Source organism: Phocoena phocoena, chromosome 2 (genome assembly GCF_963924675.1).
Source record: "Phocoena phocoena chromosome 2, mPhoPho1.1, whole genome shotgun sequence".
NCBI lineage: Eukaryota > Metazoa > Chordata > Mammalia > Artiodactyla > Phocoenidae > Phocoena > Phocoena phocoena.
Genome location: NC_089220.1, coordinates 139,237,734 through 139,250,533, shown reverse-complemented (window position 1 = coordinate 139,250,533; position 12,800 = coordinate 139,237,734). Strand labels below are relative to the sequence as shown.

The following is a 12,800-nucleotide window of genomic DNA, read 5'->3' as shown; positions in this document are numbered from 1 at the left end:
AGCCTCCACCACCACACTGTCATCCATCTTTTAAGCACCTGAAGCCCACGGAAGATGCTATGAAGATGCTTTTCAGACTTATGAAAAGCCTTTTATTGGGCTTCCCTGGTGGCGCAGTGGTTGAGAGTCCGCCTGCTGATGCAGGGGACGCGGGTTCGTGCCCCAGTCTGGGAAGATCCCACATGCTGCGGAATGGCTAGGCCCGTGAGCCATGGCCGCTGAGCCTGCGCGTCCAGAGCCTGTGCTCTGCAACGGGAGAGGCCACAACAGTGAGAGGCCTGCGTACAGCAAAAAAAGCCTTTTATTCATTCAACATGCCTACTCCACACTGGGCATTGTTCTAGGCCTTGGGGATAAAGCATGGAAGACTTTCTACTAGACCTTTGACACACCCTGTTCAGATGAAGAGGGTGGAAGACTTAGTTTGGGATTTTGAGGAGGGAGTATGGTGGAGAGGGTAGAACATGAGCTCTGGAGTCAGACAGACCTAGATTCAGTGATCAGTTCTGCTACTAAATATGTGACATTGAGATAGTTTATTGACTTTTCCATGTATCGTTTTACCTCAGATGGATGTTATAAAATTAAAATAAGTTACGTATAAAGTGCTCAGCACATAGTAGATGCTCAACAAGTACTACTTCCCCTATGAAAAAGGGATTCATTAAACAAAAGGAATAAGTACTAGGAGTACTGGTATAGAGACCTATTTTTTTAAATTGTGGTATCATTTACATAACATAAAGTTTACTGTCTTCATTTTTAAATGTACTGTTCAGTAGTGTTAAATGTGTTCACATTTTTGTGCAGCCCATCTCCAGAGCTCTTCATCTTGCAAAACTGAAACTCTATACCCATTAAACAACACTCCCCGTTCCCTCCTCCCCTCAGTCCCTGGCAACCACCATTCTACTTTCTACCTCTATGATTTTGACTACTAGGTACCTTATATAAATGGAATTATACTATATTTGTCCTTTTATGTCTGGCTTATTTCACTTAGCATAATATCCTCAAGGTTCATCCATGTTGTAGCATGTTTCAGAATTTTCTGAATAATATTCCATTGCATGTATATTCCGCATTTTGTTTATCTGTTCATCCATTGATGGACACTTGGGTTGCTTCCTACTTTTGGCTATTGTGAATAATGCTGCTATGAAGATAGGTATACAAATATCTCTTTGAATCCTTCTTTTCAATTCTTTTGGGTATAAACCCAGAAGTAATATGGTAATTCTATTTTTAATTTTTTAAGGAAACACAATACTATTTTTGGAAGCCTATTTCTTGATGGGGAAGTATAAACAGTGTAGTCCCCCAGGGCATAATTTTAAGACCAGTCTTGTTTAACATTTTGTAAATTATCTGTATATGAGAGTTTCACTATTAAATTGCCATTGCATATAGATAATGAAATAGTTCATATTGTGTAAAATTTTAAAACACCTCATGTGAGTGTATATGTAGACATAAAAGTGGTTAATAAGCCTTAATTAATGTAAGCAAACATATTTTATTTGTATTTGAATGTATGCTTTATTACACTCCCTCCTCGAGGTCAGAAGAAATACCCTAGTTACATCTGTTAGTGTATTCCCCTCACTTATTATGGGCAAAATATGGAGAACTGATGTGTCAGAAAACTTCATGTGTCAAAAATACACGTGCACAAACTCGCAGACATGTCTTTTTTCTTGACTGTCCATAGCCTGTGGAGTATATTGGCCCTCAAATCCTCCATAGTTTAGTCTGGACTTTACGCCAATAGGGTCTCAGCTGAAGACAGTTTTTTCCCCCGGAGATATTTGATCATGTATGGAGACGTTTTTGTTGTCACAGGTGAAGGAGTGCTACTGGAATCTAGTGCGCAGAGCCAGGGATACTGCTAAACATGCTGCGATGCACGGGACAGCTCCCCACAATAGAAGACCCTCCAGCCCCAGATGGCAATAGTGCCCAAGTTGAGAGACCTTGCCTTAGACCCAAACTACCTTCTCAGCATCATCCTCAGCCTCTCTTTTGCATAAACCTGACCTTCTAGCCAGACCCAGGTGCTCCTCAGACCATACACCAGCTGAATTGCTTCCTCCAGTGCCTTTCACCTGAAATCCTCCTCCCTGCTTCTCTGATGGCAGACCCAGCTTCAGTTCTCTCACTGTCTCGGTGAAACTGGCTCTGGTCTCTCTAGCCACTGCTCTCTTCCTTCTCTGACCTCCTGTAGGACTATCCCACTAATCTGGCGATTGGTTTAACAATACAGAGTGGTACTTGCTCTCTTTCCAACTTAATTGAAAGTGCTTTGAAAGCCATGTCGATAGGACTTGATTTGAAATATGAAGTACCACCCCTTACATACCCCAGTGGGCACCTTGACCCACCTGGGGCTTCCCATGGCAGCTTTCCTGCCACTGTGGGATAGAGTGGTTTAGTCAGCGCAATAGTCGGCTGTCACAGCAGTCTGAGACTAAGCTTTGTTGGGAGAAGTACTAGCTAGATGGAAGGCCCACGTGTGAGCCTCATGACCAAAAAAGTATTCACCCTGAACATGGTTTCTTATCTAAAGCTGGAAGATATGGGATGAGGACGGGTGCCAAGAAATGGGCCTGTTTTGTCTCCAGCGGAGCACAGACTGGAGGATCTTATGAAGCCTGGGGGATAACATATTTCACGTGGAAATGTGCGTGGACAGGAATTGTTCTGTCATAGCTGGACTGACTTAATGCCAGTCGGTGTTTATGATGATAACACTAGTAATGAAAGGCATCATTATTTTTTTAGAACCCAATGTGTGCCAGGCACCGGGTAGGTGCTTCACACAGGTTGTCTCCTTCAGCCCTCACCACAATCCTGGAAGGAAGCTGAAGCACTGAAAGGATGATTTGCCCAAGGTCACCCAGCTAATAACAAAGAGCAGAGCTGAAATTTAAACACAGTCTGACTTCAAATGAAGCCTGTGCTCTCAGCCACCACCTTGTGTGTAGCCAGGCCCTTCTGCACTGCTTTTGAAAGAGATTTGTGTCTTGATATGCTGGGATGTGGGGGGGAAATCCCCTGTGGTCTCTGAGACATTTGTTGTGAATCAGGTGCCAGTGTCAAGTATGACCACCCTGCTGCTACAAGAAAGCCCACAAGGTTTCCTTTGGGTCCATGCTGTCACTCCCACAAAGGGCTCTAACCCTTCTTCTTTTTGTTTCCCCTTCAGGTGCACTACATTCTTCAGGAGGTGGTGATGGGTGGGATGGTGTTGGAAACAAACATGAATGAAATTGTGGCTCAGATTGAAGCTCAGAACAGGCTGGAGAAATCCGAGGTGAGATGCAGCTGTAATTTTGCCCTGGCTGGTTAGAGAAGACGTGGGCGGAAGGAGGAATGGCTAATGTGTGGGTTTGGGTTGCTGTGGCTCCTTAGCAGGGTTTTCTACTCATCCTCTTTCTTCTTGAGTCTGTCGAAACTCATTGGTTTGAAGTCCAGCCATGAAGATTAAAAAGGTAAGAAAAAGGCTAAAGGTGTGAATGTAAAAGCCAGGTGGCATGGGAAGGCAAGCAGCTTCTGGCTTGGGAGGTTATGGCCAATGTTTGTGGTTTCTAATTCCTCCTTCAAAGCCACGTGTTCCCTGGAGGGACCCAGAATCCCCTTCTCTGATTCCAGTGTGGTTTCTTAGTTTGTGTGCCTATGAGTGGTCTCCCAGCAGGCACTTCTCGTGGTTTCAGACCTCAGAGTTGCCAATTTCCTTATTTCCAGTTAGCCTTATAAAAAGCTACAGTAGAGTTTGGGCTGAGTTTGAAAATAGCATACCCCAGGTCCACCCCCACATAGTGCTGAGTTTGATACAAATGCTCACAGTAAATTTCCATCCTTTTCCCCGAGGTCTCTCCATCACCTTCGTCAGCCTTACCAGGGAGTAGGGGTTACAGGCATACACCTTCACACGTGGCAGAACAAGCAGAACAAATTACCTCTTCAATTATCTGAGTGTCTTAAAGAGCTTCATTGCTTTGTGTAACGGAACTTGATCTTGCGAAACCAGGAATGCTTCCTATGAGGACTGGCAGTCCTGCTGAAGAAGCTTTTCCAGACCACAGCTATTGTGGCAACTATAGTTCTCTTAGAAATGTAGGCTGGGAAGCTTCCGGGAATAGTAAGTGAGTCAGAGGCAAGGGATTTGGAAACTAGAAGCAATGGAGACTTGCTGGGCGAGGGTGGAATTGGAGTCAGGATCCTGAAAAGTAGTCAAGAAGGACGAAATGGTTTTGAGAACATCCTCGTCGACTTCTCCCCGTCTCCGCACACCGGGGCCGAGCCTGGAGAGTGAGGGCTGACCGCAGGCACCTTTCCTCTCTGTTGCTCCCAGACCTTCTGTGTCTGTGGGTACACTCCACCTCCTACGTGTCCTTCTTCCCGTCTTGTGGCCACATGACATTTCCAAAGCCAGCTCTTGTCCATTTCATGGTATTAGTTGGCAAGCGGTTGTCCTAAGCTGTGACATTCCTTTTCCCTTTAAGAATTTCCCTGTGACTACACTCCTCTGTAAGAGTCTTCAGTCTCTTGAGGAAAGGGTTTTGTTTAATTTTGTTTCATAAACCTGTTGCTGAATATGACTTGGTTAAACTTCCTTGGTTATTTCAACAGGCATCTACTGAACATCTACTGTGTGCCAGGCACTGTTGGCACTGGAGCTATAAAACTGCATAAGACACAACCCACCTTTAGGAGTGCAGATTGAGTCCCTGTACTATAGAACCTACTAACCTAAAGATTGTTGTGTTGGCCACCTTTGAGGCATAAGGAGGGAAAAATCAAAATGTGCATTGCATGTGCTCGGTTTGGACATTTTCTAGCCCTCTTTCACTTGTTTTTATTTAAGCCTTAAGCAGATGACACTGAGGGTTTCTCTCATACCCACCTTCACGTCTCCCCAGGGTGGCCTTTCAGCAGCGCCCGCCCGGGCCGTGTCCGCTGTGAAAAACATCAACCTGCCGGAGATGCCTCGGAATATCAACATTGGCGATCTCAACATCAAAGTCCCCAACCTGTCCCAGTTTGTCTGAGAGCGGAAGATGGCTGAACTGAGTCCTTGGAACCAGCAAAGCTGAGCCAGTTCTGCAGCAAAGCCCGCTCTGCGCCCTAGAGGAGTCCTGCCTCGGGCCGTGGCCCCTGCTGTCCCGAAGTGGGAAGGAGTCCTGTGTCCACTGGCAGCCTGTGTGCTTGCTTCTCACATGTGCGGCCTTGCCTGTCTCTTGTACACACAGCCACTGCAGATGTCAGGGGCCCTGGCTTCCTCAGTAGGGGTCAGGTGCCCAAGCCACTCACCCCCTTTACCTGCCACGTGCAGCCACTCCCAGGGATTGCAGACTGTAGTGAGAGGCCCCCCTGCTCCCAGAACCCCACCACGAGGATGTTCTCTGACGTGAGTCTTCAACTTTAGCACCACAAGGCTCCCTGAGGTCCTGTAGCATTGACTTTCCTGGTGAGGTGCCATAGCTAGAAAAAGGCTGACCCTCTAGATGTGGGGATGTGGTGAGTGGCAAACAATGGCAGGATGTTATGAGATCCAGAGTTGCCTACTGACTCTACTAGAGTTGGCACACCCAGAATCCTCTTGTATAGCCACGCTGTCTCATCACCACCTCCTGCAGCATACACTCCCCGCTGCCACAGTCCTGGCCCTGCTCTCCCAGGTGTTTATGTGCAGGACATGATCCAAATCATAAGCCTGTTGTTTGCCTGCCCCCCACATTTCTGCCAATAGGGAGGGTACCCCCCCCCACAGCCAGAGGGGTCCCCCTCAAAGGGGAGGGGCCCTGTGTCTGTAGAAAGCAAAGCTGACAACATGTGGAACATCTAAGAATTATGACTCTTCCAGGTTTAAAATACATTCTCCTTCCGAGTAGCAGACGGGTCAGTTGCTGTGTTATGAATGATGAGTCTTCTTTGTACAGGAAACCCGCTGCTGTCTACACCAGCTTCTGGAGCATGAGAGCCTGAGCTGGGGTCATGTGTTCTGGACCTGGCACAGGGGAAGGCTGGGGACACGTGCATCCTGCTGGCTGAAACCGGTGGCAGTGCAGCATCTTCTCCCCAGTGTGCGAGGGGTCCCTGCCTGAGCTCACTCTGGGCACGCCCTGTTCCCCTCAGATGACAGTCCCCTAGAGCTAGCTGTGGAAACCTGTAAATGTTTACATTCGGTAAGAGCCTTTCTTCCTGTGGTTAACTTAAGAGCTGAAGCTGCTCCTTGAAGTAGTGCCTCTTACTCTTGCACTGCCTTGGGGCCAGGTCTCAGGTATGATGTTGAGCTGCCTTGAGATTAGGGAGCTCGCTGCACCATCATGGTAAAGTCTCCCGGCCTGGGGACTTCTCGTGCCTGCCGGCCAGTGGCCCAAACTGTTTCCTCAGGCCTCCTGATGCTGTCGCAGAGCCCATCTGAGATGGTGCCCGGCAGGACCATGGTCAGGACCACGTCTTTTCCCACTTTGAATAGTGCTTCCTGTGCTTGGTGCCTTTTGCTCCCTGTAGCCTCTTAACCTCAGTCTTTTGGAACATATCTGATAACCTCAGAGATGGGCAGTGTTGATCAGAATGTAGGCCCTCTTATGTTGGAAGAGGGAAATGTAGGTTTATATATCTATCTGATGTTAAAACCTCTGATATTCTTTTAAAGAGTTTAATTTTATTTTTAACAGACATTTCAGTATATTCACATCCCTCTCACATTTGCTGAAAGTGATATAGGGAACAAAGAAGGAAAACGATATTTATTTTGCACCTCCTGTAAGGTGGCATGAGCGAGATCCTTCCACAATCCTTACAACAGACACTATCATCTCCATTTTGCAAGTCAAGAAAGTAAGACTCAGAGAGGTCAAGTAACCTGCTTTAGGTCACAAGGGCTAAGAATTGAGACTCTCTGTTTGCCTAAATCCACAGTTCATTTTTTTTCACTGCTCAAGATGGCTTCTCCCAATTTTATTTTCTTTCTTATGGATAAGGAAACCTCAAAAAGTGTAGGTAGCTTCTCAGAAACTGTGATTAAAAACTGGCTTGGTAGCCAGTGAGAGCATCAAAGAGTGTGAGCTCGGGGGTCCTCCGCATGCCTCCATTGAACTGGTTAGGAAGCAGAAGCCCAGAGTGTTTAGTGTTGTGTCCAGGGTCACAGAGCTAGAACCAAGTCAGTTTTCTTTTTTCTTTTTTTAAAATTTTTATTGGAGTAGAGTTGATTTACAATGTTGTGTTAGTTTCAGGTGTACAGCAAAGTGAATCAGTTATACGTATACATACCAAGTCGTTTTTCTTGAGTTTGTTTCATGGCTTATCGCATTGCTGCCACATGTTCTGGATTTCCTGGAATAGTCTTTGAATGTTTTGCCTGCCAGAAACCAGTGATTCCCAAAAGCCACTGACCGGTCCTAGAGACTCCAGCAGTGGGCATCGCAACATCATCCCTCATACTGCTTCTAAAAATGACATAAAACTTGAGCCTGGTCTTTTGTTTGGAACACTTGATCCCTTTGGATGAGCCACAGTAATTGTTCATTAACTACTTGAGGTTGCCTGCAAATCCAGGTACCTTTCTTGCTTGTTATCAGCAAAACCATAAACGTTTTTGAAAAATAAGAGGAAATCCTCATTGGCCTTTTTTTGGAGAGGGATACAAATACTGCTGCTGAGAGATGTTGGTTATGAAAATAGGGACCAGGTTTGAATTTGGGAGCCCTTGGTCCTGGATGGTTTACAATGAGGATTTCCTGAAGTGGTACAGAATACTGGGTTTTCAGTGTTCACTGCCACTGACAAAAATCTAATATTCCTCCATTCTGCAATTTCTCAATGCCTGGTGGATGCCAGGCTCAGTTCTGGGCACTGAAGGTTGCGAGCAGTGAGGCCCTGCCTCCTGCAGCTGTCTCTGCTGTGCATCTCTGAGTGCTCACGTTGCATCTGACTGGCAGCCTGAATTTGTGGAGGCTAGAGTCAGTGACTTTGTGTTTTACGGAATATTTAAAGGACAGTAACCCATTTCCCAACCCCAGCTGACCCCATCATGCTCTGCTGTCTGTGCTCCAAACAGCCTGTCTTCAAGCTGCTAGAACAAAAATACCATAGACTGGGTGGCTTAAATAACAAACATTTCTCACAGTTCTGCAGGCTGGTCAAGATCAAGGTGCCAGCAGATTTGGTGCCTAGTGTGGGCCTACTTCCTGTTTCACAGAGGGCCATATTCTTGCTCTGTCCGGAAATAATGAAGAGAAAGCTCTGGGCTCTTCATCCCCTTATAAGGGTGCCAATCCCACCATGGGGTCTCCACCCCTGTGACCTCATCCAAACCTAATTACCTCTCAAAGGCCCTATCTCCAAATACCATCACATTGGGGATTGGATGTCAACATATGAATTTGGGAGAGGACACAAACATTCAGTCCATGTGTACACACCTTTCTGCACAGATCATGGCCCTGTGCTTGTCACATTAAGGATTAAGTCAGCTATCTTGAGTGTTCTCAAGTCCCTGTTATTCAGGCCTCTGCCACTTACAGAGCCAGCCTTTCCTCCCCACCACCTCCACCTCCATGGAGCAACCTAGGGAAGACCTCTCGGGCCCCAGCTTCACCAGGAAAGAAACTAGGGAAGTATGGCTGAAACCAGGCTGCTGGCTAAGTCCTGTCTCGTGGACCAGTCTTTAGTAGGGGATTAAATCCTTAGTGTGGGCCATGAGTTTCCAAATAGGATGCAGCTGTGATCAGTGCCTGACGATAAAGGTCAAGAGAGAGTGTGATAGCCATGATAAGAGCCAGTAAGGTAGGGGAGTCACCTGGGGTGGGGTGGGGGTGTCGGCTCCTAGCAAATATCCTGGTCTTCAGCTTCCCGAGTCTCCTGCCCTACCCATCTCCTTGTGGTCATCGTGAGCCTGGTGTCCACATACCTGTGTGTACACGTGGCCAGTGCCCGCAGGTGGACAAATGGCTGATCTCATGGTTAAGATGTTGCCCACTAGGGAGCACTGGAGGATGCTACATCTGCGATGTCTGGCAGCAGTTGGCAGATAGACAAACAGGCCTCCTATAAGGCAGTAGCTCCATGGAAATGATTAATCTTTTCCAGAAGACTGTCCAAGTTCTTTCCTATTTCAATGAATTAATGTTTTGAAAAGGAAATTCACGTGGTTCAAAATTTAAGGTGACAAAAGGCTGTTCAGCCAGACTCTCACCCTGTTCCCCCAAACCACGGAGCACCCACCCCCATCCCTGGAAGCAACAAGTGTTTCCAATTTAAAAGATTAAGAAACAAAGCCCCTGGATTTTTATTACTGAAACTGAGAGTGTACTTTCCTCAAAGAGTTCTGTTCCATTTGACCTTGGTTGACCTCAGCCCACTACAATCCTGCCATCCTCTAGAGGGAGAGGCCTCCCAGGCCACCCCATCCTTGCTCTGCCTCTCCATTTTCCATGGCACTCTGATGTCCTGTGTGTTTGAGTTGTAGTTTTTATCTCCCCCACTAGGACGTACGCCCCTCAGAGGCAGGGATTTGTCTCTCCTGTTCAGTGCTGTGTCCCAGCTGCTATGACCAGTGCCTGGTATGTACTGCTCAATAAATAACTATTGAATGAGTGAATACTTGAGACAAATGGTAACTCATTCTAACAGCAACTTGTAGCTTATGCTGTCCAGGGCCCCGTGCTCAGTCAGCATTTGGGGAAAGAACCTGGATAATGGCATTGGGAACAGCCTATAGAGAGGGACCAGGTGATGGCCTGTGGAGGATGAGGGAGAGGAGAAAGGCAAAGCTGATGACAGTGGAGCCCACATGACCAGAGGACCAGCGAGGGAGAAAGACCAGAGTTTGGATGTGGACATGTGACACTGGAATTGCCTGAGAGTATCTGGGGCAGATGTCCACCAGCCAGCTGGGAACCTGGGAGTGGGCAGAGAGGAAATGAACGTCCAGCCCAGAGAGATGGTGGTTGAAGCCATGTGGGCGAGCGATGTGGCCAAGAGGACTCAGCCTGTGGGCAGAGAAAGGGAGATGAGAGTCTAGACAGAGGAGCAACTTTAAGTTGATGGAGGACTTTCAGTGGGAAGGGCCCCTGCTGAGAGGCCAAGGCGTGGGACTTAGAAGAGATGACCTTTCTTGGTCTTGCCATTGCCCCTCCACCTCAAGCCCTCTAAGTAAGGCAGCGAAATGAGGGAACTTGGAAGGGGTGGCTCTAGCCTAGTGGTGGGGTGGGTCTCACCCACAAGGTGGTTGTATAAGAGTGTGCGTCACAAGCTAGCTCTGTGACGTACAGAGCCTTCGGAAGGTCAGTGACCACATCCATAAAGGGGTACCAATAACTCCTGCCTTAGGGGGCTGTTTGAGGGTTAACTGAGAATTGATGAAGACCACAAAGGACTCCATAAACACTGGCTGCTGTCATCATTGGGATTTTTGCAGAGGACATGGGAGCTGAAGTAGATGCAATTAGCTGGGAGAGGTTTGGTGGTGCTGGGAAGGAGAGATGGACGTCTGCAGTGCTCAAGTCCTGGCAGAAGACCTCAAAGGTGGGGCTGCAGAGGGATGATGGGGACAGTGGATACTGGCCTGGCCCCACCAGTGGCCCATATCTATAGGCCACCGGTGGATAAAGCTGTAGGGGAAGTGGTGGAATCTCTGGAAAGTGAAGCTTCCCTTACAGTGGAGGTTGAAGACATAGAAGAGCGAGCTTGGGATTGGTAGGACTGGAAGGGTGGCGGACAGAGCCTGGAATTCCCTTCCCCCAGAGTCAGGGGGAAAGGGAGAGGTCCCAAAGACACAGTGGGAGGAGTCAGCATTTGGCCAGGATGGGGGTGAGGGCCTCTGGCCAAGCAGGCCTGGCCGAGGGTTGGGTTCCTATAGGGACTCCACGCTTCCTGTGAGAAATGGGATCTTTAGGCTTTCTCAAGAGCAAACCTTACATTTTTTTTCAACTCTGATATCAGCCTGGCCTGAGAGTGCTTGGGTATAGGGGTGCCCTCCCCTCCCACCTAGGATTGGACCACACTTTCAAGAGGGCAGGTTGGGGGTTATTTTCTGTATTGGTGATGATGAATGCCCTTTACAAACCCATGGGATAAAGGCACAGCTGAAATGACAGAAAGGAGGAGGTACAGGTAAACATTTATTATTTTAAGAGTTCAGCTATTGAACATGTTACAAAAGAGGTTCAGTCAAAAAGCCTAAAGCCCGTGTCATCATCAGACTCCTCAGACTCTCTTCGCTGCCACTGTCTTCTCAGCTGGGGCAGCAGTGGTGGAGGTGGCAGGACCTCCTGCTGGTGCCGCCCCAGCTGACAGGCAGGCCCACCAGCCCCTTCCTTGCAGATAAGGCACCTGATGTCGACATTGGCCAGAGCCTTTGCAAACAATCCTGGCCAGAAAAGGTCAGCGTTTACAGCAGCTGTTTAATGAGGGCATTGATCCTCCGTGACCATCACCTCATAGTTGTGCAGGATGAGGGCCGAGTAGATGCAGGTGAGCTCCGAGATGGAGGCCGTGGTACAAGCGAATGCGAGGCGGGCGTGGTGCTAGTCACCGGATGAAGTGAGGGCCTCACCCCAGTGCGACCCAAGCATCCTCAGAGGGACTGAGCACCTTAGCGGCAGCTGAGGAGAGGGAGCCAGGTGAATTTTTCAAAGACTGGGATCCACTGACTCCCCAGGCTCAGGTGATATTCAAAATATTTACCAACAGGCCTGTCTCAGGCACTGACAAGTGGAGGTACCAGATGGGCGCTTGGGGATGTTACTAGTGGTCCATCATGCTTCTGCCACCAGGCCCTACCTCTCCTGTGGTAACAGAGAGGAGAACCCAGGAGGTTGCCACACCTGCAGCTGCTGCAGTTCGCTCCTCTGCTGGCCTGGGTGGGGCCCTGTTGGTGGCAACTGTGGCTTGGTGAGTCAGTGTGCCCCATCCCGCTGGGGCCCTGAGGTGGGAGGGGCAAGGAGCCTCCTCGTACCCCACCCCTAGACCCTTCCAAGCTGCAAGTGAAACTGGAGGCCAAGAGACACAAGGGCACACCCACCGCAGAAGATCACCGTCTTTGCCCTGGGCAGCCTGGCACTGAAGCTTTCCTCCAGCCTCCCAGTTCTGAGTCCTTGGCACTGGGCGCCATTCCCTTGACCCCTCTCCAAGCCTCCCAGTGACTCCCCAGCTGGCCGCAGGCCACACGAATCTTACTCTGGCTGGCAGGCCTGAGGTCGCTGCCTGCCAGAGATGGCAATATGCACAGCCTGGAAGGTAATCCTTTCTCGCTAGGAAAGTGCTTATCTAACTGAGGCAAGCCAGGATTTGAACTGCTAATTGCTAAGCCAGCTTTTCTGGAACTTCTTTTGTGTGTCTGGGAGGTAGAGCTGGTCCATGAGGAGGTGGCTCCCATTCAGATGCTGGACTGTGCACTCTGGGGTGTTTTCTGCTGATATTCCCTCTCGTTTTTTGCTGAGCTTCCCAGCCTCTACCTGCCTCTTCTCTACCAACTGGGGCCTACATGGGCCCTATGAAGTGCCAACCAACCCATCAGCTGTTTATTGTGCACGACGATGTTACAAGATTGGAAGGAAATCCCTGGATCCAAGGTCTGTGCCAAACAGGCAAGTGATACAGTGATGCTACCTGGCGTCGTGCTGTGCCTGGCACAGGTTGGTGGCCCACAGTGGGCCGTCCTTTCAGGCCTCTCCCTGAGCCGCAGTGCTCAGGGTTACAACCCTTTCCTATCAGGTCACCCACTCCCAGCTCCAGCCCAGACCTGATGAGCTGCTCTTGGCTCCTGAGGCCCCAGAAAGGCCTCAGACTCC

At 48.8% G+C, this 12,800-nt stretch overlaps 1 protein-coding gene across 1 annotated transcript in view; it reads left to right on the top strand.

Annotated features, from left to right (window-relative positions):
- Positions 1-5,051, top strand: part of AP3S2 (adaptor related protein complex 3 subunit sigma 2) — a 56,902-nt gene extending 51,851 nt beyond the window's left edge. The window contains exons 5-6 of the mRNA XM_065871132.1: positions 3,206-3,313; positions 4,923-5,051. Of these exons, the coding sequence (XP_065727204.1) occupies positions 3,206-3,313; positions 4,923-5,051 (237 nt within the window). The remainder of the gene's footprint in view (positions 1-3,205; positions 3,314-4,922) is intronic.
- The last annotated feature ends 7,749 nt before the right edge of the window (positions 5,052-12,800 follow it).